This window comes from Solenopsis invicta, chromosome 12 (assembly GCF_016802725.1).
Source record: "Solenopsis invicta isolate M01_SB chromosome 12, UNIL_Sinv_3.0, whole genome shotgun sequence".
Lineage (NCBI taxonomy): Eukaryota > Metazoa > Arthropoda > Insecta > Hymenoptera > Formicidae > Solenopsis > Solenopsis invicta.
The window spans coordinates 8908955-8927328 of NC_052675.1; the positions used below are offsets into that span (position 1 = coordinate 8908955).

Here is an 18374-nt window from a genome sequence, read left to right on the forward strand (position 1 = left end):
GGAACCAATCTATCTTAACGAGATTTTCAAAATTTGACACTTTCCATATAGCTCATATTAAAGCAATAGAACTCATAGCATTCAAATTATTCATGCCTCGATGCACTATGCAATTCTAACTCTATTTGAAAGCTATGATGTAATTTATATATGCTGATAACTAGATTTGTATATCAGATATATTAAAGACATACATAAAAATTGCAATAATTATAAAATAAAATATAGAATATCATAAAATAAAAAAAAATATAAAAATTATAGAGAGATTGAAATAATAATAAATAGTTGAAAAATAATCCAATGTCAGAATAGGACATTTCAGCTATACATTAAAATTAGTGGATTAAAATTATCTATATAAAAATTACAGAGCTATTACAACTGTCACAAAACATCAATTATGTAAGGATTACTAAAAAACTTGTTTAAAGTACTTATTTGAAAATACTGTAACTAATAATCATATTACTCTTAATATAGATAATAATAAATTTATACAATAAAGCAATTCAAAAAGCAATGCCCAAAGTTTAAATTGAGATTTTGCCTTCTAATTCGTTTGTATTTTTATGCTATTGTGTACATTTTTGCAATCTTTGAAAATTTTAATTCTTATTGTTTGTAAAATACCGGCAATTGGAAAGTTTTTTTATATCGGTAAATATAAATAAAATGCTAGTATAATTATCAATGGTCGTTAAAATAGTAATGCGTTACCATCATAATTATCTTTTGTAAAATAATTCGTTGCCATTTTCGTTACTTCTTTATAATACCAAAAGATTTTAAAATTATTTAATAATTAATATTAAAAACGTAATTAATATTGAAACTTAAAATTCCAAATCATATATATTATAAAAAACCTTTTTATATACATATATTAAATTTATCTAATAGTTCTTATAACTTTTTATTATTTTTACTTTTTCTATATTCATATCTTTATAGAAATTTAGATTGTAATGTACAAACAATTTTTAACAATTTTTGGAAATTGTTTTTAAACACATTAATATTGTCATTAAGAATGTATTCTAATATTCATTGTCAATACTGACAATCTCTAGTTCATGTAACATTTATATAATGGACTTTCAGTACCGATAATAACTATGAAATGCTAAATCTAAAATATAAAGTATAAAATATTTTTTTATATTTAAAAAATATACTGTATATTTGCACACTGAAGTGATGTACAAATTTATGGAATAGGTATAAAGATAAGTAACAATAAAAAAGTAACAGTAGAATTTGTTATCGTTATTGTAAAAATGTAATGTTACCATAACCATTAGTACCATTACAGACAGAAATAACAACCATTATCAAAAAAACAATGAGGTAATGAATTACGTACCAACTCTGATTAAGTATACAGATAAACAGATTGCTCAGTTAATTCATTCACTGGTTGCCTGTTGGTGCTCTTATTGCTGCTGATGCTACTAATGTCACTGCTGTTACTGTAGTTCCTTTCCAGTTGATTCTGAAATTATAATAAGTATAATTATTCACAAATACAGAACATTATTTATTGAGCTATCATTTTAATCCAGAAACATGTGAGATTGATAAAATTTTATTATATTCTTTTAATTTTTTGAACACCATGAAACATCTTAAAAAATGCAGCAATATATATTCTGCAATGTTTTTTTTCAAAGCTATGCTGTATGTCAAGTAATGTCAAGTAATGAAGTATTTACAGTTACTCCAAGCCATTTTTCTGCTGAAATTCTGCAGATCATCTCGAGTCGCAAAGCAATGTTAATAACTTTATGCGGCACACCAGACATTACGCGAACAATACATGTACATACAGGAGTAGACGCGAAACGCGCGCGAGAGTTGAATTTATCGCGATGCAACAGGTAGGAGCAGTGCATGTAGGAATATCAAACAAATGCGATTGTTCATCTATGTCACGATGCGATTCGCGTGCTGAGACGACCGATCCGCTGTTACATTCGCCCCTTCGGCATCGTATCTACGCACAATTTGCATTTGACGAACGCAGAAAATGTGACAAGCCGGACTAGACCAGATGCAAGTAACAACAAAATGGCGGCGCAAGAAGCTCCGAAACGCGCGCGTCAGCCGGGACAGCGGCGAGGAGCCGCGTTTGAATGAATGCAACAGATAAAGGCGAAACAACTCGCTCCCATACGAGGATCTTTTCTCTAACATGACGGCATGACAACCAGTCGAGTACCATTCGACATTTTCGCGATCTTGGCGCATCTTGTTCGAGCGAGTCCGCGCGCGCGCGGGCACGAGATCTTTTCGCGCGATGAGCATGATACCGAGCTTCGTCAGCTAGTACGATTGGATTGTTACCACGTACGACACTGTTATGTATCATGACATTCGTCTGATACAACATTCGGCACTTTCGCCAGCATATTCGCACATAATTCGAACTCTGTGTGCATGTACCATACGCGCGCGAAAAAGAGAGCGTCCATCCGACTAGCGCGAAAGAAAAACGAACATGAACGGCAGTGGGCAGCACCGGCAACGGTGATGTGGGGAATTGGGAATAGCTACCGCCCTCATGCACCTCCCTAGCGCGCGTGTTGGATGTGAGAAGTAGCTAGGGTCTTTTCACTAGCGAGCAACTTGACCAATAGCATTAATCAGTTGGTCAAATTGTTAAAATGCGATTGGTTTCTCTCCGAAATATCGGATCAGCGCGAAACGCTTTGTCACTTAATTTTTTAAATTAAATTAAAATTAAGTTAAAATTAATGGCTTATAAAATTAACGTTAAAAATTATATGAAGCAAAAATTAACTCAATTAAAAGTTAAGATTAAATAAATTAAATCAATCTTAAAAAACATTACTCACATATGTATTAGATTTCAAAATTCATCATTTTTTAAAGTTAGATTACTCAAAACAATTTATATCATCAAACAAATTTTTATTTGTAAATTAAGTTTATATAAAATAATAAAGATGTTTTCTAAGTAGAAATATATTTTTCTTTTATATAAATTTTTGATTTAGAAAGAAGATATAGTTTGCTTTTCAAAAAGAACTAGTTAAAAATTAAATCATTTAAAATTAACAATGTTAAATTATAAATTATTAACTTTATAGTCGAGAAGTACATTAGATAGACAAAAACGTCTGACAAATTAATTGTTTAGCTTTGTATGTCTCTACTAGTCTCTTCCTTATTTCTGAAAGAGAACCAAGAATAATCCATGCAATATTCGCGCAATATCATGATAAACTATTGTGTAAGCTTTCATTTTGTTTCGTAATTGCAATATAAAAAAAATTCCACTAAATTTCCTAACAAAATGTCCAATGGAATTTCAAATAAAATTTTTAATAAATTTTTATTGTATGTACGATTTCAATGCTCTGATCTTATTACCCAAATCATCCGATTATCTGAAAAAAAAAGAATAATATAATTTGTTTATTAATTATGCAAAAAGTATGTTTGCAAGAGAGAGAATTGATATACATATCACGGCACCTTTAATAACTTAAAAATGCAACTCGTTAACATGACCTTCAGTAGCCGTGATCGTCTAGTGGTTAGGACCCTACGTTGTGGCCGTAGTAACCCAGGTTCGAATCCTGGTCACGGCAATGCGTGAGAGCATTGTCACGGTGAAGGTTTTTTTTTCTTTTATTTTTACATTAAATATTAATTTAAACTTTTGAAAGCTTAGTCATAGTATTTTTTCCCATTTTTATTAAATAAATTATTAACTGTGCAAAGTTAAATGGAATTATTATCACATTTAGAGTTTATTATAAAAATAATATATTATCTTACAACACATTATTTTTACAGTAAACAATAATGTCATAATTTCATTCATTTTTTCGCACAATTAATATTTATTTAATAAACAAATAAACTTTACTGTGACAATGCTCTCAAATAATTTTAAAAAATTATAAATATTATAATATAAAAATATAATACAATAGTTTTGTTAATTACAAAAATTATAAATATTAAAATATAATAATGTAATACAATTTTGTTAATTATAAAACTGTTTTGTAATTATGTAAATCATGTTCTAATCCATGATTTATGATCTATTTACACACAATTCTATGGATTTTCGTGGATATAACTCGGTTCCTCGAAATAAGTCGATATTTCTAAAGTGACAATAAAAAGAAAATTTTTACGTGTAGCAAAATCAATTACATTTTCGCAATTGTTCTCCGAATACCTTTGTCGAAAATACCACATCGTGACATTCGATATGTCGCCAATGTGATGCAACGGAGTGCACTCGGTAATTAAAATGCGAAATTGCAATATTAAAGATGTCAGGGAAAGCAATTTGAAGAATGATCAGCACACATTCGTAAATTGTGCAATTGCGAACTATTATAAATCAAAGTACAATTGCTGTTATAGCAGTACAGTGTAGGATCGCGCGCGATTTGCATCTGACTTAAAGTTTTTTAACTGAACTTTCGTTATTCATTGACCAATATGATCACCCAACATCAATTTTTATTATTAATTCATATTCTGTGCTGTGCTGGTTCGTACAAAAATCTATTTGATTAACACTACTCAACTGCATTTTAACAATATTATTATTTATTGTCAACAATCAATTCTTTTGTTAACGCCAAAATTCGGTAAAATGAGCGAAATATAAATCGTCTTATATAAATTCAATTATTCGGTTAACAAACGTAAAATTTTTATTTAGTTACTTATACATTTTAAGGAATTTCTTTTTTATATTAAAGATCACTTCATATATTAAAAAAAGTGTATTTTTGGAAATAATTTAAAGTGATATAAATTATTTTTAGTGTATAGTATTTAAATTGCTTTCTTTTAATGTTATATGCTCCAAAAGATTTACAGACGCATTAATGTTATTACTGATAATTTATACATCACTAATAATTTATCTAACTAATCAAAAACGTGTGTTTGCAGCGACAATTCATAACATTTTATTGGATGCAAACGACGCCGAAACTTGCAATTTGCTATGTGTACAATGTAACGCTTCCGCGGTATTTGAGGACGGCCATTGTGAATGCAATTTTGCTGACGACAGTGACAAAGGTATCACCTTATATTTACAAGTATATCTTCCATGTAAACGAAATGTAAAGCAATTGTAAAAAAATGATCTCACATATTTCACGTTTTAACTTAATAATGCCACAGTTTCGGGTGAAGAATGCGTACAAAGCATACAAAGAGAAATTCAAGCTATCGAAATGAATATGCTTTCCGAAGATCTGACAGACGAGGAACGAAACGCACGTTCTATTTTAAAATACAGGCGTCGTCTTAAACCAGGTGAGATAAAATTACAGTTATATAAAGCATTTTAATCTTCTATTGACTTAAATTTTTTAAAAGTACTTTCGGGAAAACGTGCCTTGACTTCATGTTCATTCTATATTTCAATTTTAAAAACTATTGCCATGAGACATTCGAAAACTTTTTCTCTGAAAGTAGTTCCATACAGTTTGATTCAATTATTGACATCGAGAGATACAGCTTCGTTTTACAAAGAACTCTGATATGTAAGGATTCTAAAATTCCAGAGTGCTTAAAAAATATTTGAGAAACGCGAGAATCCAGGTATCTTTCAGGCGTTTAACGCTGGGATACCTGAAATAAAGAATGTCGAATTGCCTTGTAGGAGATGCCGAGAAAGTGGCACAGTATTTTATCAATGGAGGACCAGAAGCTGGTCACTCCCATTTTGTCAGGGCGTTCAATGAAGCTCGCGATAGCGCCGAATCTGCGACAAATTCGTTTTCGGGCGTGGTTGAAGAAAGTAACCCCGAAGACGGATTTCACGGTGCACCGTTAACCAGTCCCATTTCTTGGAATACATGCAACTCTCCGTTGTATATGGTATCAGAATCCACACCACTGTACGCGAGTCCGATCATGCAGGACGCAGAGATGGATCCTTCGACCTTAAGGATAAATCCAGCTGTCACCTATTCCAGTGAATTGTACAATCCGGGTCTGTTGGGTTCATTACTCCATCCACATAGATCGCCTCTCCACCAAGGTTTTATTAGAGCGGTCACATTTCCCGCACACGTTTTACATAATGTATTATATCCTCGTACGTACCACCATCATCCTTTGTACCATCATCCTTTATACCATCATCCAGTGTATCATCGTCCTGTGTATCATCATCGCGGTATCGTCAGAAGTAGTAACGTAAGTAACATTTAACAAAATAATTTACAATCAATATAATAAAACTTGACGATTCATACATTTTATTTATTCTATTCTAAGTAAAAATTTTATATGAACGCTTACACGCCTCAAATTTCAAATATAATTATGAGAGTTTAATTAATTATACACTAATAGACATCAAATAGATATCAAATTTTTAAAAAAGCGTACTAACGGTGTAATTAAATGCTATTAGTTCCCAGATAGTTCGGACGGATCAGATAAAAGCATTATTGGTCACCCATGTGAAAAAATTAATGGTCCCATTATTTCCAACCCTCTAACCGCCAGAAATAATGCAGTAAGTTTTGCTTAATATAAATCTGTTTCATAACTCGTGAATTTTACATAATAACAGATTTTTGCGTAAATTTTTTCTTAATGAATAATGAATTGATAAAAAATTGTATCATTACAATAAAAAGAAAATTCCAACATTTTGTATGTTAATACAAATGTGTATGTTAATACAAATGTGTATGTTAATACAAATGTGTATGTTAATACAAATGTGTATGTTAATACAAATGTGTATGTTAATACATATCAAGTTGTAACATTCTTTTTACTAATATAAATAATTGTTTGATTGGTAAAATCGTTATATGAAATTATACATAACTGACTAAACATTCAAGTGACTTTTGTAACAAGAAAAAAATCATGAATCAAAATTTATCTTTTTCAGGACAGACCTGCTGAACAAAATGTTCTTGGCTTAACTGATTCATCACAAATTCAACCAGAAGCATCCATCAGACACCCACAAATTCCATTTTACCCACCAACAGAATATCAGAATTTCCCATATCAATACGTTCCTTATTATAATCCTTTGATGAACATGCTTCATCCTGTACCTAATGGCTATTTTCTTCAAACTGTATCACCCTATGTACAAAGTAGAGACCCACTGATTTCTGCAAGTAATCCACACTCTTTCTGCGAGAATAACGTAAATACTGAACAGAAAAGTGGAGTTTTAACTGCTGATAAAACTGTTCGTTCAAAAGATGAAACAAAAAAATCTGATGGTACAGCTAGAAACAATATTCCTAAAGAGAAGAAAAATGAAATCGAGAAAAATGAAATCAATAAATCATAAGCAAAATAAATTAAACATTGTATATAATATTGTACGTATTTAAACTAGCACTACTTACAAAATGTAAACTTAAATTAATTTTTAATATTGTCATATTTATACAACAAACAGCAATATTATTAAATTTTTTTTTTAATAAACTGTGTTAATTTGATCATTGACTTATTTTACCCATCTATTTAAAAACAATTAAAAAAAAAAAAAATATATATATATATATGCATACAATATAAATACTTTTTATTTTTATATTGCTATATAAGATTTTTATTTAAATTTTGAGAGAAATATATTGTGGTAATTACTTCGATTCTTTCAAAATGATGCATGGCTTTTGATTCAATCTCGATCCATATATATTCCTTAGTTTTATAAAAGTTTGATTAAAGTTCAGGAGAGTATAACTAAGAAGTTCATGATAAAGAGGTAAATGGTAATACATTTTTGCTTCATTTATGATATTATTTTAATCCTCTATTTTATATATTATGTGAATAATATTAAATCTAATACGAGCATTTATATACAAATATTGTGTATAGTGTAAAAGAAATATATAACATATAATATGTATTCACTCAATGATTCTGAATCTTCTTTACCTTCTTCCCTTGCCTTTCCCTTTCTTCGAAGTCGACGAAGATGGCTGTGACGCTTGCTCACTCGAGCTCTGTTTACCCTGACGAGTCTTCAGCTTTGAAATTGAAGTACCGACGTACTCGAGCAAGGAGTCTCTAGTGGGGAACTCAGACCGATACGGCGTGCCGTCGTCATTTTTCAGCTGCACTCGAATACGACCACGGAACAGAGGTTCTTTGCTACGTTCCTTCGGATGCAGCTTATTCTCAACGCCTACATTAAGGCCTGCCTGCAATAGGACGTCCCGTATTTCCTGATGTGTTGGATTCTCCACGCACTTATCCTTCGCTAGCTTACGCCCGCCCGCCAAGCTTCTCTTGCTATTTATGTATATTGGATAGATGCATACCCATCTGCAAGAAACAATATTAGAAAATTTGGACTTGTGATTATAAAAACTTAAATAAAACATGTCAAATATTTGCTTCGGAAACAAAGTGTTTATTTCAAGTATTTTTCTGTGATGAAAAGATAAAGGATTTTCTTTGGTAATGTGAGAAACGATTATTCTTGTTTTTTTTGTCGTAAATTCATCTTCGTTACGTATCGTAAATATATTCGAATCAGTTTTATAGGTTAGGTAATGCACAAACATAATGCTCTTGCAGGAGAAAGAAACATTGGGTTACTTGACATTTAAAAAATGTAGATTAATTTTATTTTTCTGTTTCTGATTTACTGTTTCTTTACCTCTCGCGTTCGCTGTGTTTCTTCGAAGAATTCCATCCAAGCGACATGTTGCTATCGATATTACACTGTCAGTTGTAGCGTATGTATAGATTTTTTTTGACACTCGCTCGATAAATGACGCTTGCAAGAGTACGAACGCCACGTGGAATACACGTATTGCACGTTCCTCTCCAATTTCCGAATTTATCCTCACTAAATACGACTTGCAAACACGTATGGATTTGTAAACTTTTTATACAGTTAATTAAATAAAATATAAATCTATTGTTACATTATCACCATCATTCGATAAGGCAAAGAAAACTAAAAGTTTTTAAAAATTGAAAAATATAAACTATACAATCGATGCACTTTATTAAAGTACAGCAGAATTCACACCTTTATTCAAAGGTGAAATATTTTATGTATACATGAATTTTGTGTAATATACGGGTAATGATATCGGCATACAAATTAAAAAACAGAGTACATTGATGACGAAGCGAAAAAAAAATATAAACCACGGGCTCGTCCGGGATTTGAACCCGGGACCTCTCGCACCCGAAGCGAGAATCATACCCCTAGACCAACGAGCCGTATGGCTGTTACACTCAAAGATTCACCTGAAGTCTTTACACGATACAGCTTCGTACACATTACATCATTAATATTTATTATATAACAAATAAAATATAATATTATTGCTTTCCGTACATCTACATAATTTGAATAATTTATTTCCTCGTATATGTATATCGATAATATTTTACCGAACTACAGGTATAGTTGATATTTCATTAAGAGGATCCTAAATCGCGTTACAGAATAAATTAATTTCCGAATTAGTTTGACAGATCACAAAATCCTTCTGTACAATAAAAGTACGCACCAAAAAAATCGTGAATAGGATAGATTTTACGAAAAAATCGAAAGAAAAGCCTGAGAGTGGCCATGCCCACGATTCTGCTGATACGACGCCATCTCTACAACGTGGACATACACTACGATGTCAATATTAGACCTCGGAAAGCACGTCACCCGCGACTGTTGGCACACCTGACGAAGGAATCAAGCGCCGAGCGCGCGTACACAAATTTCAAATTTTTTCTATTCAAACAGCTCTCGCCCGATTCATTGAGTCGTCTTGTCGCGATTTATGCGAGCGCAATCGGAATGAGGCGCGAATAGCGAAACGTGGAAACAAATAAAAACAGTAGATACAAATGAATTAACTCACCATTCGCCGCTAGTCGTTCCGTCCAGGTCCGTCCCGCCCCGCCCCAGCTCTCGAACGTTCGAGAAAATCCCCCTCGTGACGATCCTCCTCCTCTTGACTCACACGAGTCCGTTCGTTTTCCCCCACGCGCGTAGAAAACTCGAGAAACGAAGCAACGGAGAAGATACGAAACACGATTGAACGACACACGACTTCGCATCATGTATCGTATCCGATACGACGGATGTTGGCACGAACGCCCGACATTTCACTTCACTCCCGACGCTCCACGGCACTCTCGAAATACTCGCTCGCATCAAAAACTCGTACGGGACGCCGAGGATGCGAGTTGAAATGCGCCGCGACCTTCCGCCGTGCTCCCTAACCGACCGACTGCTGCTCTGCCACTGCGTAGCGGCGTGAGTGGCGTGACTAGCGCGTGGCTGCGCCTGCGCGCCGCTGCGCCGCTACCGTCGCCGCTACGCAGTAGCAGCAGTGTTGGTCGGTTAGGCGGGACGGCGGAAGACGCCGGAAGGTCGTAGCGTGTTGTGGCGCATTTCAACTCGCATCCTCGTCATCCCGTACGAGTTTTTGATGCGAGCGAGTGTTTCGAGATTGGAGTGTCAAAAGAGAGGTGAAATGTCTGGCGTTCGTGCCAACATCCGTCGTGTCGGATACGATGCACGCGGTGCGAAGTCGTGTGTCGTTCAATCGTGTTTCGTTGCCTCGTTTCTCGAGTTTTTGACGCGCCTGAATATCGGAAAAGTCGTCGAAAGCGAAGCACCGCGCGTTCTTGCCGTACGTGAATCAAGAGAAGGATCGCCGTGAGGAAAATCTTGGATCTCGAATGTTCGATAACTACAGCGGAGCCGGACGAAGCTGAACGGTGGATGAAACGATCAGCGGTGAAAGGTGAGTCAATTTGTATTTGTATTCGCCTTCAATTCGGTATTCGCGCCTTGTCCCCATTGCTCTCGCGTAAATTATTGTCAGTGCAGTGCGACGAGACGAATGAATCGCCGCGGTCGCGCGAAAGGGGGTTAGGAACGATTGAAGTTGACATTCGTGTACGCGCGCTCGGCTTTTCTTTCGTCAGGTGTGCCAACAGTTACATTAGCATCGTAGTGTACATTACGTTATAGAGATGGCGTCTCGAAAATCGTACCTGCTAAAATTTAAATCGTGGGCATGACCATTCGCAGGATTTTTTTCTTTCTTTCGATTTTCTTGTGAAATCTAACCTATCCAAGTTTTTTTTTTTAGTGCGTAGGATTTTGTGATCCGTCAATTCGAAAATTAATGTATTCTATAATGCGAACGGTATTTACAATTTTCTTTAAATGCTATACAAAAAAGCAAGAAATTTAATCTTTGTTGTTTAAACAATTGATTTTTAAACTAATAACGGGGCGAGTTTTTTAATTTATCGATTGATCAATCGCGTTATGCGCAAATGCAGCTTTTACAGAACAAAGTTACACTTGCGCATAAATCGATTGATCAATCAATGAATTAAAAAACTTGCCCATTATTGAAACTTGGCAAGTAAACGGGATTATAAGTTTAACAGTAAAATTAGGTTTTGATAGACAAATATGAAAATTGACAATTTAATTCATACATTTATTGTCTAATTAATAAATAAATTAAACACATAAATTACGTAAGTACAATATACTTAAATTTTCAAGATAAATTTAAAATGTATGGGTTTTTTTGGTTCATATTTATAATATATAATACAAGTATGTAACAATAAACAATATCTTAGATATAAATTTAATAATTAAAGTATTACAAGTTTCTGATGTCTTGAATTAGATTACAATACAGACAAGCACATAAAATAATTAAAATAAGCATATAAATTATTAAAATAATAAACATTACATTTTTTATATATCTCTATAAACATATATGTATAAATCTTGTGGAAATACTATACAATAATGACTTGGGCAAGATTTTTTTTGCTAGTATTTCTTAATGTGTAATTCTTGAGTGAAAATTTAACATTCTTCTTTCAACAATGAAAACTACATAAAAACTTTTTTGTTAAATCTGTTGAAATGACTGTATTTGTTATATCCATAATTCTTTGAAATGTAATTTCAAACAATTTCACAGAACCATAACAAAAATACATATGAAGATTAATTTTTTCCTACACATCTTTAATTTACTAAAAGAATTACTATCTACTTATTATATTTAAGCACTTTTTTAAATTAATTAATTCTTAATCCTTTCCCTACTGTTAACCTAGGGCAATATTTTCTTTGGCAATACTCTTTTTTTCAAATACGTGTATATATACTATTTATATTCTTGTTATAACAATCTTAGTAATCAAAATACTGATTACAAAAATTGTACCATTATGTAAAGTATTGGTATTTTATCCGGAATTCGGAATCAAGAGGCACATGGTATTTGTCTACTTATTATCATTAAACAATATTTGATAAATAAAATGGCATTTTCCATAACTATACACACAGTTATACTACCATGTCTTTTATTAGCAAAAAGATATCAAATTATTGCATCCAAGTTTTTATATCTCGAAATTTGTTGAAAAATTTAGAAACAAATGTTAAGTTGTCTGGCAAGTAAAAGTCATTCTTTTTTTATTAAATTTAAACTTCAGATTTTAATGTTCACATTCCTATGACTTATTGCTGATTTATCATATTGATATGATAACGAATTACTGACATGGACAGAAATTTGGTTCTTTCAATTAATTTCATTAAATATTATGATAGAATTAAAATAAATGTGAAAGCTTGAGATATCAACAAACATTATTTCCCGAATAACTCATTTCTATAAACTGAAGTTGAAACTTATGCTATATGATGATTATACGCACAATATATTGTGTAAATATATACACGCAAACACGCACTACAGTAAAAACTAAAATAAAGAGAATAAAAATTAGCATACGAAAGTATGTTCTAATCCAGTAAGGAGAGGATTACAGCATAGATTTCTAGAATCACAGTAGATGTATTGAATACCTTTCTATCAATTTGTAGGTAAAATGACACATTTTTAGACGTTATATGCCAAAGTTAGATTTATATCATGAAAAACTACTACAGAAATGGGAAGAACACAATGTAACATGGTGATAGGCACACCAGTAATTGGCAAAATGCTGTCTTCCATTTCTGGCCTATAATAATATAGTGATTCGTTATTATCCATTAGTGACTCACATCTCCATGTGAATCTTTAATTGGGTATCTCAGTGGTTTAACAATAAACATTATTATACTAGGCGCACACTATAGAAACGTTTAGAAACGTTTAAACACTCTAGTGCAATGAGAAATACGATGAAAGGACAACAATTAACATATGTAAAAACAAAGGCCAGAGCAAATGTTACCAGTTGAGGCCAAATCTTTCTCACTTGCATATGTACCATCATACTATATCGAGTTTCTTATGAAAACTTGGTGTTAGGTTACCAGCCCATTGCAGAAGGAACACGAGATCCTACAGTAAAATCTTTATATTGGGAAAAGACACATATCTGAAAAGTTTATTATATTAGACAAAGTTTATAGAGTTAAATAAAAAATATTTAAACTATAACAAACCTTGTCTTTTAATCGTTGACAAAGTTGTAGAGCAATTGTAAGCAATACAAGAGCGTCGTTCAACCACGGCACACTGCATTCCGCTTGCTGTGTTTCATACTTAACACTGCCATGAGCATTTTCTAATTGATAAACGGCTAAAACCAGTTTGTAGCTTTGAATGTAAAAGCTAATGGCCAAATTCTCTGGAAGGTTTGGATTGAGAGATTTCTATAAAGGATAAAAGTTTTATAGTATTATACATGCCACTAATAATAATGCCAAAATGTTTCTGTGACAGAACAAACTAAATCTCACATACCATATTACGACTCTTGATGAGATCGTCAATCGTCTTCTTCCTAGGGACAATCAAACTGGTCCTGCTCCTCTGAAGGCAGCCCAGGATATTACCTAGTACATGCATGACTTCGTCTGACGTCTTAAAAAGATAATGCCTGTCAACATTGTCTATATGAGCGATGCCTTGCTGCAAATGATTGGCAGCATCTTGAATTTGTTGCAACTTCCATGGATGTTCACTTTGAATACTCGTCCTCATGTTAATATTCTGTTGCCGCTGCACCTTAAAATTCACTTCCTACAAGCGAGAAAAATCTCAATAACTCAACAGCGTTCAGCAATTATAAATTTACCAATAACCAAATTTTCCCGAGCACGATTTTGAGAATGCACTAAAGACACTTTACCGCATTTGTGATACTGTCGCCTGTGAGAACGGCAACGCATTTCACTTGATCATGCGGAGCCGCGAACACAAATCTGTCAGTTTTATTGTGCTGATCGTTACCGAAGAGAGCCAATGGGAAGCGTTGAGCACATTCCTTAAAATAGACACGCAAGATTAATGCGTGGGCTGCGTCGGCTTCCGACGAACGATATTAAATGGTGGGTATCGCACACAGGAACACACAGAATTCATTTGTATACGCACCATTAATATATTCCGGAGCTGCGATAGCGAGGAATGCACTTCCTCATGGAGCACCCACTCGAACTCCATTTGCTAGAAGCGGACAATTCAGAGGAATGTTATCGATTCGCTTCGTGACAAGGTATTCGCGTTATCTACACGGAGCGCACTATCGGGGAAATGTCAAACGGCATAACCTCAAAAACGCTCGCTGCGAACCGACGAAACGAGGAGTGGGTGTGAAATAATTTGAAGCGACGCAAGAACTTCGCTATCTGACGACTAGGGATTAAACGTCTAGGACGATTAGATAAACGTTAAGTAAGGTAAATAGCTTACGAGATTGTGTGCCTCCTCCTTCTCGCAGTCCGCCATTTTTCAACTGGCGTCTCGCGCAGCCTGGTGCCTCCACCTGCCCGTCGTTGCGGCAGCTCGAGTGTGCACAACTTCATGCATACGTGATTAACCGTGTGAACGTGTGTGCACCTAGTAGGGGCCACCTACTGCATGCATGTCATGTATGTGTATAACGGAATGTATATATTTTGGTAAACAGGCCTCGTTCCTCGTCGACGTGCACCGACTGCGTAGAGCGATATCAAGCCTTCAAGAACATCTGGCAGTGCCGAGCCCCTTGACGTCGATTGCGTAAGTGCGTAAGTAATCGTCAAGTATTATCGAGGTCCCCTCTCTCGCGCCAGAGAGAACAAACAATTTAAAAGACTCGATTATATCCTGCCCCGTCATTCCCGGCTCGAGCACCGAGCCAGCGAGATTTTTTCGTACGTGTGCGTTAAACAAGTGATCATATTACGTGCATTAATCGCGAGTCGAGCGGTAGTCGGCTCACGTATGTACAGCTTATCTCACTCGATTCGCAGCTGGCTATATCGTCGCGGCATCGAGTCGAAAATCAACTACTCCGGTGTCCTCGAGCGAAATCGCGAGTTAAATTGAATAAAAACTCGTTGCTCGCGTGGATCTTGTCAATTTGCGTCGGATGTCTCGGGTGACAAGAGATTGTTGTGGAGACTACGATGATGTATTGATAAGTTTTCGAAACCGATTCGAAGATTTGAATGCCGCCATTTTTACATCTGCGACGAAATTGCCGACAATGCCGATTTGTTGAGAATATATTATCCATTATAATTATTCATTGTTTTTTTTTTTGCAGGATCATTGTTTGTCTCGCGAGATTACCTCCACCAAGACCTGTTGCATCCGCATCGATCGTAAGTATGTAGCAGCTGAATTATAAAAAGTACTGTTGTTTTTCTACATTGAGGTCAAAGGTCGTTCTAATATTATTATCACGAGATCACACTTGCGCAAATCGATTCAAACTTTACTAAAATAACTTGAGACGCAGTTTAGAAATCAATGTTAAAGTTATGTTTAATGTTGCAAGAAATATAAGCTGCGTTTTATGGAAAAAAAATTTAATTGCATATTGTATATTAAAAACTGATGGAAAAAATTGATATCAAAAAAGTCAACAGTGTAAAAATTTTTATCAATTGCTAGATATTATCTTTAATCGGTTTAATTTTTTTGTTTTAGTTTTTCTGAAAATTATAAGATAGAGTAAATTATCGAGATTAAAGTTAATCTACATTAGATTAATTTTAATTAATCTATATTAAATTAATTTTGACTGTTGTCTGTTTTAGTTTAACTTTTTATTTTTTAGTTACTTTTTATCTTTATAAATAAAAAAAGATAATAGTGATAAATGTCCTGCAAGTATAGCACCATAATTTTATGGCTGTAAAAAATTAATTAAGGTAGATAAGTGATTAACAAAAATTGTGATGTAACATGTTTGGTATTTAATGAAACTAAATAATAAAGACAGAATTTATATCAGAATTATATTGGAATTATATCTGAATTATATTTATTTCTGTATTTGTGAAATTTAGAAAGAACAATTTTCTATGTTGTTTATTCATATTAAGGCTAATCATACTTGTTATCAAATTTGACTGCGTAATTAATAGTGAGATTTAAATTTTCTAGAAGAATTGTTAAAATATTACTGCTATAAGTTCTATATGTGATAAACAATATTTTACTAGATATAAAAAAATAGCGATAAATATAAGCTGCGTTTTATGGAAAAGACAATTACATATTGTACATTAAAAACTGATGGAAAAAATTGATACCGTAAAAGTCAACAATGTAGAGATTTTTATCAATTGGTAGATATTACATTTAATCGTTTTAAATAATTTTTTATTTTTTTTTAGCTTTTCTGAAAATTATAAGATAAAGAGTAAATTATCGAAATTAGAGTTAATCTATATTAGATTAATTTTAGTTAGTTAATCCATATTAACATTATTGTGACAACTAAAAATCTACCTACATCAGCAAAACATTTTTTTTAATTAAAGAATAATTTGAGGTCAAAGTTAATCTACACTGGTAGAAATAGACATAAGCTGTGTTGAACGAAAAAAAAATCCTGGCTACTATTATTGGAAGGCAAATTTATGAATCAATTTATATAAAGATGAGATTATAGCGAGAAATTTAACTTAAACCTTTAAATTCCGCGAATTACAAAGCACTCGTTTCTTATATATCAAAACTAGAATGAGATACGAAAGTAACACATGAGATATTTTATCTAAGTTTACTTTATTTTTTTTTTTTTTTTTTCTTTCTAGAATTTTTTTAAAATTATGTCTCTGAAGTTTTATTATGATCTACTCTCGCAACCATCGAGAGCGTTGTACATATTTCTCAAAAAGTGCAACATACCGTTCGAAAAGAAGATCGTAAATCTGAAGGATCTCGAACAATACACTCCAGAATTTGAAGAGATCAATCGGTTCAAGAAAGTCCCTGTTATAGATCACGATGGCTTCAAACTTGCTGAAAGGTATCATATACTCTTTTTTTTTACAGAGTAACATGGATACAATACTTTTATTTAATCGTTTTAATCGCCTTTGATTGTTTTAGTGTAGGGATTGTGCGATACCTGAGCCGAGAATTTAAGGTGGACGATCACTGGTATCCGTCTGATTCAAAAAAGCAGGCGAAAGTTGATGAGTATCTTGAATGGCAGCATCTCAACACGAGACTTCATTGCGCAACATATTTCTTAACGAAGGTGAAATGTTTTCTTTGCGTGTCTGAAAGCGCGTTCCACTTAACGCTTACAACGTTCGCGAACATTATTTGTCCTTGTTTTAATATGCTATAAACGATAAGAATGAAATGTTTCCAAGAGCGTTTGCGAGCGTTAAATGGAACGCGCCTTAAAATATATTCTACACGCAGAGAGCATATTTAAGCATGTGCATATTTTTTTTAATATAGTTTCTTTTTTTCGTATAGTTTCTTAATCCGCTCATGCGAGGTAAACCGCCAAAGCCAGAAAAGGTAGCCGAATTCGAAAGTCGTATGAACGATTGCATCGATCTTATTGAGAATGTGTGGCTGAAAGACACACCATTCTTGATAGGGAACACAATCAGTGTAGCTGATATATTCTGCGCTTGTGAATTGGAACAACCACGTAAGCTACATATTAATCTTTTAATTTCAGGCACATATAATGTACACGATATACACCATCTAGATGCATGTTTACGAGTTGAGTAATAAAAATTTTTTTTCTTATAGGAATAGCTGGTTACGATCCGAAAAAAGGGAGACCCCGCCTGACTGCCTGGATGGAAAGAGTTATGTCGGAAACAAGTCCTCACTATCAAGATGCTCATAAATTCTTAAATCAAATGGCTGCACAAAATCCAACGCAAAATTTTAATTTTAAACTTTAATTGTATACAAATGCCACTTTTTGTGTAGCGTCCACAAATATGTATATATCGCATATGTAATCTGGTCTTATCAGTGATAATATCTTTGATGGCTTTTATTTTGCTACTTTTAGTATTTTTTGAATAAATATTTACATTTTATTACGTGATATACGTATCATAAAAAAAAATCAATGTTTATACA

The 18374-nt window shown here is 33.3% G+C and overlaps 5 protein-coding genes and 2 non-coding genes across 16 annotated transcripts in view; 3 read left to right on the plus strand and 4 right to left on the minus strand.

The window, feature by feature from the left end:
• LOC105195452 (poly(rC)-binding protein 3) overlaps positions 1 to 1493 on the minus strand; it is a 129483-nt gene extending 127990 nt beyond the window's left edge. For 2 of the 3 annotated variants that reach the window (XM_039455895.1, XM_039455892.1), the window contains exon 1: positions 1367 to 1493. The gene's annotated coding sequence lies outside the window, so the exon portion shown is untranslated. The remainder of the gene's footprint in view (positions 1 to 1366) is intronic. The other variant, XM_039455894.1, reaches the window with a different exon arrangement.
• LOC105195449 (signal recognition particle 19 kDa protein) lies at positions 1367 to 8958 on the minus strand. Its single transcript, XM_011160841.3, has 3 exons — positions 8669 to 8958; positions 7942 to 8331; positions 1367 to 1495 (listed from the first exon to the last, which is right to left on the minus strand). The coding sequence occupies exons 1-3, from the start codon at positions 8713 to 8715 to the stop codon at positions 1414 to 1416; spliced, it is 519 nt and encodes a 172-aa protein (XP_011159143.2). The 5' UTR covers positions 8716 to 8958; the 3' UTR covers positions 1367 to 1413.
• Positions 3546 to 3617, plus strand: Trnah-gug. The gene has a single exon. It is a non-coding gene; the product is annotated as a tRNA-His (tRNA).
• On the plus strand, positions 4304 to 7493 carry LOC105195450. Of its 4 annotated transcripts, none has more exons than XM_011160842.3 (6): positions 4304 to 4540; positions 4951 to 5082; positions 5188 to 5322; positions 5672 to 6210; positions 6431 to 6535; positions 6923 to 7493. In XM_011160842.3, the coding sequence occupies exons 1-6, from the start codon at positions 4489 to 4491 to the stop codon at positions 7337 to 7339; spliced, it is 1380 nt and encodes a 459-aa protein (XP_011159144.2). In that variant the 5' UTR covers positions 4304 to 4488; the 3' UTR covers positions 7340 to 7493. The 4 variants fall into 4 exon arrangements, with proteins under 4 accessions (XP_011159144.2, XP_011159145.2, XP_039311833.1 ...); XM_011160843.3 differs by having other exon boundaries at positions 4313 to 4540; positions 5897 to 6210; XM_039455899.1 differs by lacking the exon at positions 4304 to 4540 and having other exon boundaries at positions 4810 to 5082.
• A 213-nt stretch (positions 8959 to 9171) lies between the features above and the next one.
• Trnap-cgg lies at positions 9172 to 9243 on the minus strand. The gene has a single exon. It is a non-coding gene; the product is annotated as a tRNA-Pro (tRNA).
• A 2370-nt stretch (positions 9244 to 11613) lies between these two features.
• On the minus strand, positions 11614 to 14812 carry LOC105195448 (protein rogdi). Its single transcript, XM_011160840.3, has 6 exons — positions 14730 to 14812; positions 14412 to 14483; positions 14167 to 14301; positions 13779 to 14057; positions 13478 to 13687; positions 11614 to 13410 (listed from the first exon to the last, which is right to left on the minus strand). The coding sequence occupies exons 1-6, from the start codon at positions 14763 to 14765 to the stop codon at positions 13342 to 13344; spliced, it is 801 nt and encodes a 266-aa protein (XP_011159142.1). The 5' UTR covers positions 14766 to 14812; the 3' UTR covers positions 11614 to 13341.
• A 74-nt stretch (positions 14813 to 14886) lies between these two features.
• Positions 14887 to 18350, plus strand: LOC105195447 (glutathione S-transferase theta-3). 5 transcript variants are annotated; one of them, XM_011160834.3, is made up of 6 exons: positions 14887 to 15038; positions 15568 to 15625; positions 17069 to 17283; positions 17367 to 17517; positions 17745 to 17925; positions 18033 to 18350. In XM_011160834.3, the coding sequence occupies exons 1-6, from the start codon at positions 14902 to 14904 to the stop codon at positions 18188 to 18190; spliced, it is 900 nt and encodes a 299-aa protein (XP_011159136.2). In that variant the 5' UTR covers positions 14887 to 14901; the 3' UTR covers positions 18191 to 18350. The 5 variants fall into 5 exon arrangements, with proteins under 5 accessions (XP_011159136.2, XP_011159139.1, XP_011159138.1 ...); XM_011160837.3 differs by having other exon boundaries at positions 14896 to 15046; positions 15568 to 15629; XM_011160836.3 differs by having other exon boundaries at positions 14964 to 15046.
• Positions 18351 to 18374: the final 24 nt, after the last annotated feature.

What these genes read in the sequence shown, in the direction of transcription:
- LOC105195448 (XM_011160840.3), bottom strand. Translation starts at nt 14,765, where the DNA reads ATGGCGGACTGCGAGAAGGAGGAGGCACACAATCTC. An exon ending in AGGAGGAGGCACACAATCTC is followed by an intron (nt 14,484 to 14,729) that starts GTAAGCTATTTA and finishes GTCCGCTTCTAG; the next exon opens with CAAATGGAGTTCGAGTGGGT. An exon ending in GTCAACGATTAAAAGACAAG is followed by an intron (nt 13,411 to 13,477) that starts GTTTGTTATAGT and finishes TAAACTTTTCAG; the next exon opens with ATATGTGTCTTTTCCCAATA.
- LOC105195449 (XM_011160841.3), bottom strand. Translation starts at nt 8,715, where the DNA reads ATGTCGCTTGGATGGAATTCTTCGAAGAAACACAGCGAACGCGAGAG. An exon ending in AAACACAGCGAACGCGAGAG is followed by an intron (nt 8,332 to 8,668) that starts GTAAAGAAACAG and finishes TGTTTCTTGCAG; the next exon opens with ATGGGTATGCATCTATCCAA. An exon ending in GGGAAAGGCAAGGGAAGAAG is followed by an intron (nt 1,496 to 7,941) that starts GTAAAGAAGATT and finishes TTATAATTTCAG; the next exon opens with AATCAACTGGAAAGGAACTA.
- LOC105195450 (XM_039455899.1), top strand. Translation starts at nt 4,884, where the DNA reads ATGTTATTACTGATAATTTATACATCACTAATAATTTATCTAACTAAT. An exon ending in CAGGCGTCGTCTTAAACCAG is followed by an intron (nt 5,323 to 5,671) that starts GTGAGATAAAAT and finishes ATTGCCTTGTAG; the next exon opens with GAGATGCCGAGAAAGTGGCA. An exon ending in TAACCGCCAGAAATAATGCA is followed by an intron (nt 6,536 to 6,922) that starts GTAAGTTTTGCT and finishes TATCTTTTTCAG; the next exon opens with GACAGACCTGCTGAACAAAA.
- LOC105195447 (XM_011160834.3), top strand. Translation starts at nt 14,902, where the DNA reads ATGTCATGTATGTGTATAACGGAATGTATATATTTTGGTAAACAGGCC. An exon ending in CTGTTGCATCCGCATCGATC is followed by an intron (nt 15,626 to 17,068) that starts GTAAGTATGTAG and finishes TTTTCTTTCTAG; the next exon opens with AATTTTTTTAAAATTATGTC. An exon ending in CAACATATTTCTTAACGAAG is followed by an intron (nt 17,518 to 17,744) that starts GTGAAATGTTTT and finishes TTTTTCGTATAG; the next exon opens with TTTCTTAATCCGCTCATGCG.